At 38.8% G+C, this 12393-nt stretch overlaps 1 protein-coding gene across 1 annotated transcript; it reads right to left on the reverse strand.

Moving 5' to 3' along the window:
* Window positions 1-10876: 10876 nt before the first annotated feature.
* LOC123329613 (olfactory receptor 52D1-like) lies at window positions 10877-11821 on the reverse strand. The gene has a single exon (XM_045162881.1). The coding sequence runs from the start codon at window positions 11819-11821 to the stop codon at window positions 10877-10879; it is 945 nt and encodes a 314-aa protein (XP_045018816.1).
* Window positions 11822-12393: the final 572 nt, after the last annotated feature.

The raw sequence follows: 12393 nt of genomic DNA on the forward strand, positions 1-12393 counted from the left end.
TCATTGCCCTTCCTAAATTCTTTATATATGTTAACCCATTAAATTATCATGTAAACTAAACATGGTTTGTCACATTAATATCCTCATTTTACAAATAAGGAAACTGAGTAATAGAGAAGTTATATCATTTTCCCATGATCATGGAGATGGTTACAAGTTGAACCAGGATTTGAACGTAGGAAGTTTGGTACCACATTTGCATTCTTAACAATTACACTATATTGAATTATATTACACACTGAAGTCAATGTGACAAGTGCTGTGATAGGAGTAGGAAATAGTTAATTAGCCAAGGCTAAGGAGTTTAGAAAGTCAGAAAATAGTTCCAGAGATTATCAAGTAGATAGTTAAATAAAGTTCACTATGGATTAGGTCAAGTCAGTGTGTGTGTGTGTGTGTGTGTGTGTGTGTGTGTGTGTGTAAGGGGTAGTAGTGTCCAGTTTTGAGTTAAACAGTTCTATATTCAGTCATCTCAGTTCCTAAGATTATCCCATTTTCTTCTCTGACAATGGGTGGTATATTCTGGGCACACTTACATGTCATGAATGTGAAAAGTGTAAGAGTGTAGACAACTTTGGATCTTTGTATTTTTTACTACTGTTTGTCTCCCAAAACCATTTCTAATGCCATAGTCATCTCCTGTTCTCTCTTCTTGCTGATTCCAGTAACAGAAAATAATAACCTTGCATTTGGGGTTTTCTTAATGAAGTCACAGAAAACTTCTTAGGGTTATTCTCTTAATTTGTATCTTCTTGAATGGAATGTATATATCCTGCTCATTTTTGTTCTGATTATAGGCAAATAGAGCATTGCCATTTAATTGCTTTCCTGTGAATAACTGTTGAGAAAAACACAAATTTATACACATACACATAAATATTAATTTTCAGGTTTATAAAACAACATAGAATTGTCAAGTAAAATGAGTTGATTTATACACATCACTCCTTAGAACAAAATCTGTCATCTTTTACTATACTAAGTTGTCACCATGCTATATCACCTTAATAAGTCTAATGAGTGAGTGATAGTTGCCCAGTCATGTTTGACTCTTTGTGACCCTATGGGCTGTAGCTTGCCAGGCTCTTTTGTCCATGGAATTCTCCAGGCAAGGATCCTGGAGTGGGTTGCCATTTCCAAGTCTAAACACACTGTAATCAAGAGCTCGTTCTCTCTCTTACCCTAACCTAAAGTAGGTAGATAAAGTGTATATTTATATATCCATATCTGTCTCTATATCTATACATAAAAAATAGTCTGGTACATTGAAATACTCAGTAGAAATAAGAATTACCAATATTAGGAGAATTACCACCATCGTGAAAGTGGATTTACTCTACACTGGAGGCTATCATCTTAATGACATGAAAAGACTGGAAGAGCTCATATGGAAAGCTACAGTGGCATGTGTTACTATTGCAGCTTTCCTTTGATGTATTCCACTCACTTATAAAATTAGAACTTATTTTTGTCCCTTTCCTCAATATTGTATAAGACTTCAAATCACTGTACAGAACAGCTACATTAGACAGATAAAATGTATTAGAACAGTATTTCTGGGGATGCATGTGTATGTGTGTTTTGAAAAGGTATATGGTAGGAATTTCCTAGTGGTCCAGTGTTGAGTCCCAGCTTCCACTGCATGGGGTGTGAATTTGATCACTGGTGGGGAACTAAGATCCCACATGGGCATGGCCAAAAAACAAAAGGAAAATGGTTCATTGCAACTTCAGTTTTCACACATAACTTTAAAAAAAATTCTAGAAAGGAGAATTTAATCCTACACATAAGAGAGAAGATAATAGATGTGAGTTAAGATATTTAGTCAAAGGTAAAAATAATGATAATAGTAATTACTCAATTGAGAAAAAAAGAAGTATTTCAAGAAAGAAATAAGAATTATCTAGAAAACTATCCCTAATTGAATATGGATGACTGTATGCAAGGAGTGGCTTTTAAATTGAAGGAATTTGGGAAGGAGATGAACAAGAATATTATAATCATATTTCTTTTCTATGACTTAGATTCAGCTAATTGAGAGTTTAGTGTGTGGGAAACCTCATAGTGTTTAGATGCAGGCACTAGAAAGTAGTGTCAAGTTCTGCTGGTCATTGCCACGTAAATTTGATTAAATAATTCCCCTTCTGTAAGTCTGAGATTTCTCACCTATTAAATGAAGCTAAAATGCCTACATGCTGGTGGTTGCAAGATTTACATAACTTAAGATGGATCAGCAAAAAAACCGTTAGTTACTGGTTAACCTGTTCAAATCCTGAAACATGATGCTGTGAAAGTGCTACACTCAATATGCCAGCAAATTTGGAAAACTCAGCAGTGGCCACAGGACTGGAAAAGGTCAGTTTTCATTCCAATCCCAAAGAGAGGCAATGCCAAAGAAAGCTCAGGCTACTGCACAGCTGCACTCATCTCACACGCTAGAAAAGTAATGCTTAAAATTCTCCAAGCCAGGCTTCAGCAATATGTGAACCGTCAACTACCAGATGTTCAAGCTGGTTTCAGAAAAGGCAAAGGAACCAGAGATCAAATTGCAAATATCTGTGGGATCATGGAAAAAGGAAGACAGTTCCAGGAAAACACCTATCTCTGCTTTATTGACTACGCCAAAGCCTTTGACTGTGTGGATCACAATAAACTGTGGAAAATCCTGAAAGAGATGGGAATACCAGACCACCTGACCTGCCTCTTGAGAAACCTATATGCAGGTCAGAAAGCAACAGTTAGAACTGGACATGGAACAACAGACTGGTTCCAAATAGGAAAAGGAATACAAATACATCAAGGCTGTATATTGTCACCCTGCTTATTTAACTTCTATGCAGAGTACATCATGAGAAACGCTGGGCTGGAAGAAGCACAAGCTGGAATCAAGATTGCTGGGAGAACTATCAATAACCTCAGATATGCAGATGACACCACCCTTATGGCAGAAAGTGAAGAGGAACTAAAAAGCCTCTTGATGAAGGTGGAAGAGGAGAGTGAAAAAGTTGGCTTAAAGCTCAACGTTCAGAAAACTAATATCATGGCATCTGGCCCCATCACTTCATGGGAAATAGATGGGAAACAGTGGAAACAGTGTCAGACTTTATTTTTCTGGGCTCCAAAATCACTGCAGATGGTGACTGCAGCCATGAAATTAAAAGACGCTTACTCCTTGGAAGGAAAGTTATGACCAACCTAGACAGCATGTTCAAAAGCAGAGACATTACTTTGCCAACAAAGGTCCGTCTAGTCAAGGCTATGGCTTTTCCTGTGGTTATGTACGGATGTGAGAGTTGGACTGTTAAGAAGGCTGAGTGCCGAAGAATTGATGCTTTTGAACTGTGGTGTTGGAGAAGACTCTTGAGAGTCCCTTGGACTGCAAAGAGATCCAACCAGTCCATCCTAAAGGAGATCAGTCCTAGATGTTCATTGAAAGGAATGATGCTGAAGCTGAAACTCCAATACTTTGGCCACCTCATGCGAAGAGTTGACTCATTGGAAAAGACCCTGATGCTGGGAGGGATAGGTGGCAGGGGGAGAAGTGGACGACAGAGGATGAGATGGCTGGATGGCATCACTGAGTTGATGGACATGAGTTTGGGTAAACACTGGGAGTTGGTGATGGATAGGGAGGCCTGGCGTGCTGTGATTCATGGGGTCACAAAGAGTCGGACACGACTGAGCGATGGAACTGAACTGAACTGAACTGAACCTGTTGATAAGAGAATGATAAATCAGAAAGCTGTAGTGAACTTGGTTCTGACATATCTCAGCTTGTTGGCTAATTCTTACATCAGGAATCAACAGGCTTTATATCCTAATCCTCACTGCATATGAATGTTTGGATGAGTGTTTAATATTCATAATGAAGTGCATCTGTTACCCTTATCCTTAGAGATTTTCACAGACATATACATTACATATTTAGAGATTACACCTTTCTAGAATGATTAGGACTACCTTCTGCTTAAAGGAAGAAAACAAGTGATATGCTTGTGTTTACTAGGTTGTAATTGGTGAGGATAATTTCTGAATAGTTTAAGGTAAGTTCAGCTACCTTTCTCTCTTTGTGCCCAAAATAGGCTTAGGATGGGGCATTTATCCAGCCTTTAAATTTGATTAGAAATGACTGAAGAAGAGGTAAAAGTAAGAAAGGAAAGAAAACGTGAAGAAAATAAAGCTTGATAAATCAGTAAATAGACAGGATATAAGACAGTAAAGAGTTCAGGTGCACAGAAAGAATAGCAAAAGTGTCAACAGATATATGAACTGCACACAGATTATATCAGAATATGTTAGAAAGAATAAAGGCAGCAGTTGCTCAACTATATTTAAAAGTTTATGCCAACACATTCTTACAGTCAGTTCCCTATCCCCTTCCCTCAGTCACAAAGTTTTCCTTTCTTATCCCTATCCTACCAACTTCCACTGGTTTTTCCTCCTTCTCAGCTGGCGACAAAAAGCATCTGCACTTCTAAAACCTAATTTAGCCAGCAGGGACTCTTGGACAAGTTAGTAAATCTCTCCTAACATCCTTCTGAACTCCAGTTGATTTGGCAGGAGGGTTTTTGGTACCGTGGACACAGTCTCCAGAGTGAGACTTTGTTGTACTGGAATACTCTGAAGGATAGGGGACAGAGAAACAACAAAACTGAGATCAAATCAACTCCTTGTTCAGTGAAATAATGTAGAATGTCCCCAAACATAAATAGTCCATCCAAGACTCAAACTTTCAAATTTACAATTAGCTTATTTCCAGGGAGGGTATTATTATTATTGTTAGCTTTATAAAATCTTTAAACATTTCTTTTTTTTTCCTCGACAAGTTTCCTGGGATTGGTTCTAGGCTTTTAATCCTCAACTCCTCAAGGTGGGTGGTGCTGTTCCAGTTATCATAATATATATATACACACTAATGGCTATATTATATTTGGTATATCTTCTCACTGTTATGCAGCCAGCATATTAGCTCAATATTTAGTAAACTGAAGAGCTAAAAAAAAAAAAAAAGTACACTATAATTTCATCACAGAGACTCAATATCTAGTTTAATTGCACTGTCCTAAAGAGACTAGCGGAGAAGGCAATGGCACCCCACTCCAGTACTCTTGCCTGGAAAATCCCATGGATGGAGGAGCCTGGTGGGCTACAGTCCATGGGGTCACTAAGAGTCGGACACGACTGAGCGATTTCACTTTCACTTTTCACTTTCATGCATTGGAGAAGGAAATGGCAACCAAATCCAGTGTTCTCGCCTGGAGAATCCCAGGGACAGGGGAGCCTGGTGGGCTGCCGTCTATGGGGTCGCATGGAGTTGGACACGACTGAAGTGACTTAGCAGCAGCAGCAGCAAAGAGACTAGATATCTCTTCAAGAAAATTAGAGATGGGCTCGATAAAGTACAGAAATGGTATGGACCTAACAGAAGCAGAAGATATTAAGAAGTGGCAAGAATACACAGAACTGTACAAAAAAGATCTTCATGACCCAGATAATCACAATGGTGTGATCAATCATCTAGAGCCAGACATCCTGGAATGTGAAGTCAAGTGGGCCTTAGAAAGCATCACTATTAACTAAGCTAGTGGAGGTGATGGAATTCCAGGTAAGCTATTTAAAATCCTGAAAGATGATGCTGTGAAAGTGCTGCACTCAATATGCCAGCAAACTTGGAAAACTCAGCAGTGGCCACAGGACTGGAAAAGGTCAGTTTTCATTCCAATCCCAAAGAAAGGCAATGCCAAAGAATGCTCAAACTACCACACAATTGCACTCATCTCACATGCTAGTAAAGTAATGCTCAAAATTCTCCAAGCAGGCTTCAGCAATATGTGAACCGTGAACTTCCTGATGTTCAAGCTGGCTTTAGAAAAGGCAGAGGAACCAGAGATCAAATTGCCAACATCCACTGGATGGATGGAAAAAGCAAGAGAGTTCCAGAATAACATCTATTTCTGCTTTATTGACTATGCCAAACCCTTGGACTGTGTGGATCACAATAAAATGTGGAAAATTCTGAAAGAGATGGGAATACCAGACCACCTGTCTTGCCTCTTGAGAAATTTGTATGCAGGTCAGGAAGCAACAGTTAGAACTGTACATGGAACAACAGACTGGTTCCAAATAGGAAAAGGAATACATCAAGGCTGTATATTGTCACCCTGCTTATTTAACTTCTATGCAGAGTACATCATGAGAAATGCTGGACTGGAAGAAACACATGCTGGAATCAAGATTTCTGGGAGAACTATCAATAACCTCAGATATGCAGATGACACTACCCTTATGGCAGAAAGTGAAGAGGAACTAAAAAGCCTCTTGATGAAAGTGAAAGAGTAGAGTGAAAAAGTTGGCTTAAAGCTCAACATTCAGAAAACGAAGATCATGGCATCTGATCCCACCACTTCATGGGAAATAGATGGGGAAACAGTAGAAACAGTGTCAGACTTTATTTTTCTGGGCTTCAAAATCACTACAGATGGTGACTGCAGCCATGAAATTAAAAGACGCTTACTCCTTGGAAGGAAAGTTATGACCAACCTAGATAGCATGTTCAAAAGCAGAGACATTACTTTGCCAACAAAGGTCCGTCTATTCAAGGCTATGGTTTTTCCTGTGGTCATGTATGGATGTGAGAGTTGGACTGCGAAGATGGCTGAGCACCGAAGAATTGATGCTTTTGAACTGTGGTGTTGGAGAAGACTCTTGAGAGTCCCTTGGACTGCAAGGAGATCCAACCAGTCCATTCTGAAGGAGATGAGCCCTGGGATTTCTTTGGAAGGAATGATGCTAAAGCTGAAACTCCAGTACTTTGTCCACCACATTCAAAGAGTTGATTCATTGGAAAAGACTCTGATGCTGGGAGGGATTGGGGGCAAGAGGAGAAGGGGACAACAGAGGATGAGATGGCTGGATGGCATCACTGACTCAATGGATGTGAGTCTCAGTGAACTCCGGGAGTTGGTGATGGACAGGGAGGCCTGGCGTGCTGCAATTCATGGGGTCGCAGAGTTGGACGCGACTGAGCTATGGAACTGAACTGAACTGAAAGTACTCTTGCCTGGAGAGTCCCATGGGGAGGAGCCTGGTGTGCTGCAGTCCATGGGGTCGCTGAAAGTCGGACACGACTGAGCGACTTCACTTTCAGTTTTCACTTTCATGCATTGGAGAAGGAAATGGCAACCCACTCCAGTGTTCTTGCCTGGAGAATCCCAGGGACGGGGGAGCCTGGTGGGCTGCCGTCTATGGGGTTGCATAGAGTTGGACATGACTGAAGCGACTTAGCAGCAACAGCAGCAGCAAAGTAAAGAAATGCATGCAGTTTTCCATCATACTGAAGTCTATATTCTTCCCTGGTAGTTCAGATGATGAAGAATCCTCCTGCAATGCAGGAGACCTGGCTCCATCTCTCGGTTGGGAGGATCCCCTGGAGAAGGGAATGTCTACCCACTCCAGTATTCTTGCCCGGAGAATTCCATGAACAGAGGTGCCTGGAACGCTACAGTCCATGAAGTCTATAATGGATTCAAATAGATGTTTCCTGTCAGTAATGGAAAACAGGGGTGAAAATCCAGAGAGAATCTTGTCACGTTGTCATCACTCTCCCACTACTTATATGAAACCATGACGTATGGTTTTGCATCCCATTCCACGATGAAGGAAGAGAGGTTTTCCCCACACACCACCTGCTGGGTGTCCTATAAAATAACTAAGTTTTGACACTATCTACCTGAAGATAGTTTCAAATCCCACAGGTCAAAGGTTCAGTCCTATAAGACTTAGCACCATGCCCCCCTGCAAACCAAGGTATCATCCGGGCTTCTGGCTGATCAGCTGTACATTGGCAGTTCCAATGATCCCCTCCTTGGGATTGATTAATTTTCTAGAGCAGCTCATAGAATTCAGAGATTTATTTTACTTAACTCGATTACCAGTTTATTACAAAAAGATACGGCTCAAGAACAGTCAGATGGAAGAGAGTCCTAGGACAAGGTATCCAGAAAGGGTAGGGATCTTCCACATCCTCTGCAGGCATGTTCATCAAACCAGAAGCTCGCTGAACCTTTTTTTTTTTTTTTTAATGTCTTTATGAGACTTCAGTCTCCCCTCCCTGGAGGTAGCAGGGGGAGGGAGTGAAAATCACATCTCTTTAATAACATTGTTGGCTTCACTAGCAACTAGCCGCCCTACTTAGACTGGGTCCAAAAGTCACCTCATTAAGGTAACAAAAAACTCATTCCTTGCTCTCACCTCTCAAGAAATTTCAAGAGATCGGGAACACATGTACACCCGTGGCAGATTCATGTTGATGTATGGCAAAACCAATACAATTTTGTAAAGTAATTAGCCTCTAATTTAAAATAAATAAATTTAATTAAAAAAAATAAAAGTGAACAAACTCTTTTGCCAACCCCAAAAGTAAATAAATAAATAAAAGCTCTGTGCCATAAACAGGGGCTAGAAACAAATGCTTGTTTCTTACTATAAAGCACAGTATCACAACTATGTACAAACTGCCTTATCCTCTCACTCTTGATTATATTTATTCAATTATAATTGACATATGTTGTGTAATTTCAAGTTGTCCAGCATGTTGATTAGATTATGTTTATTTATATTGCTTACTCATTCCCTTTGCATGAATTTCTTTCCCTAAATTTTCAGAAAATGTTTTCATTATAGTTCAGATTACTTCTCAGAGACAGTGTGATCACTCCATCTAACAGTAGCCTAACTTCTGTTCCCTTGGAATGTCTCATATATTTTTATATCAGATTTTCACAATATAAAATTATTTGCTCACTGTGTGTATTAAATAGTTCATACAGCTTCCCAAATGTCCCTTCCTCTCTAAACACATGTTATATAAGGAATCTGTATGTTTCATATCAGTCTTGTATGTTTATGCATCCTCAACACATGAGGTCATATCTGGGCCATAGTAGAATTTTAGTATACATTCACTCACTCAATCTTCTTTAATTAGGCAGCTGGCTGAACCACAGTGTGATTAGTAGCCTGGGCTCCTCACTACGCCAGGATGTGTGTTGGCATCCCTCTAGAAATAATCAAAGATATTTTTTCAATATTAATTATAATTATCACACATAAAAAGCTTTGCCTCTGAGGGTTGATCCATGAGCCAAAGCATTAGTTTCTTCTTAAGAAGACTTGCCTGAACTCAGTATAAACATAACTATAATAATGATTCTAAGAACTCATCAGCTTTTCTAACTGGACTCTTCCTATTTCTTGAATCTCCCTCTTTTCTATTCGCTGGCAAGTTTTTATTGTACATCATCAGAATTAGTGAAAATAGACCTCAAATGTTCCAATTATTTCCAGTTTACCACACTGGGATTCCAAAGTAAGCACTCTTGCTGGATAATGTTTCTTAAGTCCAGGCTTTAACTTATAGGCCTATTCTTAAATGTTAGAATTACTTTCTGAAGTAACTGCTATTGATATCTCCATTTTACCATTCAGAACTGAGAAAGAAAGATAATATAACTTGATGAGAATCAACATAGCTGTTAAGTATTTGTTTTTGGATTCAAAACTGAGCAGTATCACTTGAAAGCCAGTTGTTTTAAATGATACATTTTTTGCTTCTCTTAGAATATTCAGGTAATTTTTGTACTAACCAAGATAATATGAAACAGATGACAATAAAATAAGTTTATACAACCAGAAATATGAGCACAGAGTTAGCACTTTACTATCGAGGGAAGAGGTATGAAATCATAGGGCAGTCAACAGAAAGGGGTCATGTAGACCTGATATCTGATAACCCACTAGCTCAGAAAGAAGAAAACAAAATTTAAAGAGAATAAGTAACATGATTCTGAAGAACTACTAACAGAGAGGTACTCAGGTTACTGAATAATTTGGTAATATATGCTACTATGGCCTCATGACAAAACTGCTTAGGTCATTATCAGGAATAGTGTATATCTTAAAGAAAAGCGTTATACTGTATTAGGTACCCGTAATGATTTGGTATGCCCCAAATGAGTTATATACCTATGATAAATGCATGATATTCCATACAAAAGTTTAGTCTGCAACTAAACTTCAGAAAGAAAGAGGAATGAACAATATCACAGTCAAGAGTAACTAGAAAAATGACTTATAAAGAAATGCCAGAATACAGTGTTTCTCCTTTTATAATACATATTGTGAGTAAATAGAGTATGCAAGATCACAAAATAATGGTAGAGAGAACTATATATATTTTCAGTGAATCAATTTAATCAGTTTGAACCAATTGAGGAAACAAAAGGGAAAATGGTAGGACAGTATTGGATTCATGAAGTCTTCTGGAGAAGTTTTTGTGGGACTAGATATTATTTAGAAAACTTATAAGAATTCTGGGTAGATTGAGGAAATAGTAATATGCCACACAAAATTCCAGGAAGTAATCTGGAGAGAATAGTTTCTTCATCTGTCTTCTCAGAAGATATTTAGCTAGAACTATCCCAGTTTCTGAGGTTTTAGATTTAAAGTATTTTCAGTTTTATTGTCTAGGAGAAATAGACAATTAATTAAGCTTAGTGAAAGTCAGAATAATGAATCATACCAGTGTCTCTTGAAGCTCATAATATGGAACAACAGAATAGTATTGTGGAAGCAAACACAATGAAAAAGATCACGGAAAAGTAGAGAAATTGAATTATCAAGCAAATATTTTAAGAATAAATCACCTAAGTCAGTCATCTTCTAAGCAAGTTTTCTGAGAAGAATGACATTAAATCAATGCTAATTAATACTTTATATTACAAATAGAATATGTAGAGATTCAGGCTTCTAGAAAGAAGGTTAATATCTTTTTTTTTTTCATAAGTCATAGAAACTTGTTCCATAAAAGCTGATTGTTTTAGAGTTTGTGAGAAGTCAAAAGTTGGAGAGGACATTCTCTGATCCTTTTGGTTCTTATGCCATAGATCATTGGGTTCACCATGGGTGGGATGAGGACAAAGATTTTAGCCACAAAGATGTGAATATGAGGAGCCATGTGGTGCCCAAACCTGTGAGTAAGGAAGGATAAAAATACTGGAGTATAGGCTACCAAAATCAGACACACATGGGATCCACAAGTGCCCAGGGTCTTGAGCTGAGCAGCCTCAGATGGAAGATGGAAGACAGTGTAAAGGATGACAACATAGGAACAGAGGATTAATATGAAATCTAAACCTCCAGTGAGGAAGGCAGCAGTTAGGCTGTATGTTCTGCAGATCCTGGTCTCTGCACAAGCCAGCTTCATCAGGGGCATAAATTCACAGTAGGTGTGAGGGATGACATTAGCTCTGCAGTAGGAAAGCCACCAAAGCATGAAGGGTTGAGGACTATAAAGCACAACTCCACGGAAGATAATAACCAGCCCCAAGTTCTGGATGACTCTGTGTGTCAGGATAATGAAATGTCTCAAAGGATTGCAAATTGCCACATACCTGTCAAAGGCCATGGCCAAGATAAACCCTGAGGCCATGCTGCATAGTGAGTGAATGTGAAATACTTGGACAAGGCAGGCTTCAAAATAGATCTCCCTGTCATGGAACCAAAAAATGCTGAGGATTTTGGGCATAGCAGTAGTGGAAAGGATCAAGTCGGCCACAGAGAGCATACAGAGGAAGAAGTACATGGGCTCATGCAGGTTGGAGTCTGTTCTGATAATAAATAGAATGGAGCAATTTCCGAGGAGAGCACTTAAATAAACAAGGCAGAAGGGCATTGATATCCAAGTGTGAATGGCCTCCATCCCTGGAATGCCAAGGAGAAGAAAGGTACTGAGATGAAAACTGGTGTTGTTTGGTAGTGACATGATGAAAAATATGGGCTGTGTTCAGTTGCAGAATATGTGTATAGTTTCATATTCATATGACCATTTAGTTACTGATGACTTCATTTATTATAAATCTTGAGAATGTTTTATACTCTAAAAATAAAATGATAAATAGGACCTAATTCCTAATTTCATATTAACATTCTAATAGGGGAGAAACTGATATAAACCAATGATTAATTTCCCATGTGATCAATGCAGTAAAAGGTTTATGAACAAAAAGGTAGAGATATTTATTCTATTTCTGTGAGTCAGAGGATTCACAGATAAGATGTTTAGTCTTGGTTCTGAAGCACTCTGGACCTTTAAGATAAAGAAAAATTGTAACATAAGTAAATTCACAATCAGATAAATCTGACCTTAACTGTATTAGCCCTCTTGAAAATTAATTTGTTCAAGACTGTTTGTGAAATGGGGCTTCTTTGGTGGCTTAGATGGTAAAGAATCCTCTTACAATGCAGGAGACCTGGGTTTGATCCCTGGGTCAGGGAGATCTCCTGCAAAAGGAAATGGCAACCCACTCCAGTATTCTTGCCTGGGAAACCCCATGG

This window comes from Bubalus bubalis, chromosome 16 (genome assembly GCF_019923935.1).
Source record: "Bubalus bubalis isolate 160015118507 breed Murrah chromosome 16, NDDB_SH_1, whole genome shotgun sequence".
Taxonomy (NCBI): Eukaryota; Metazoa; Chordata; class Mammalia; order Artiodactyla; family Bovidae; genus Bubalus; species Bubalus bubalis.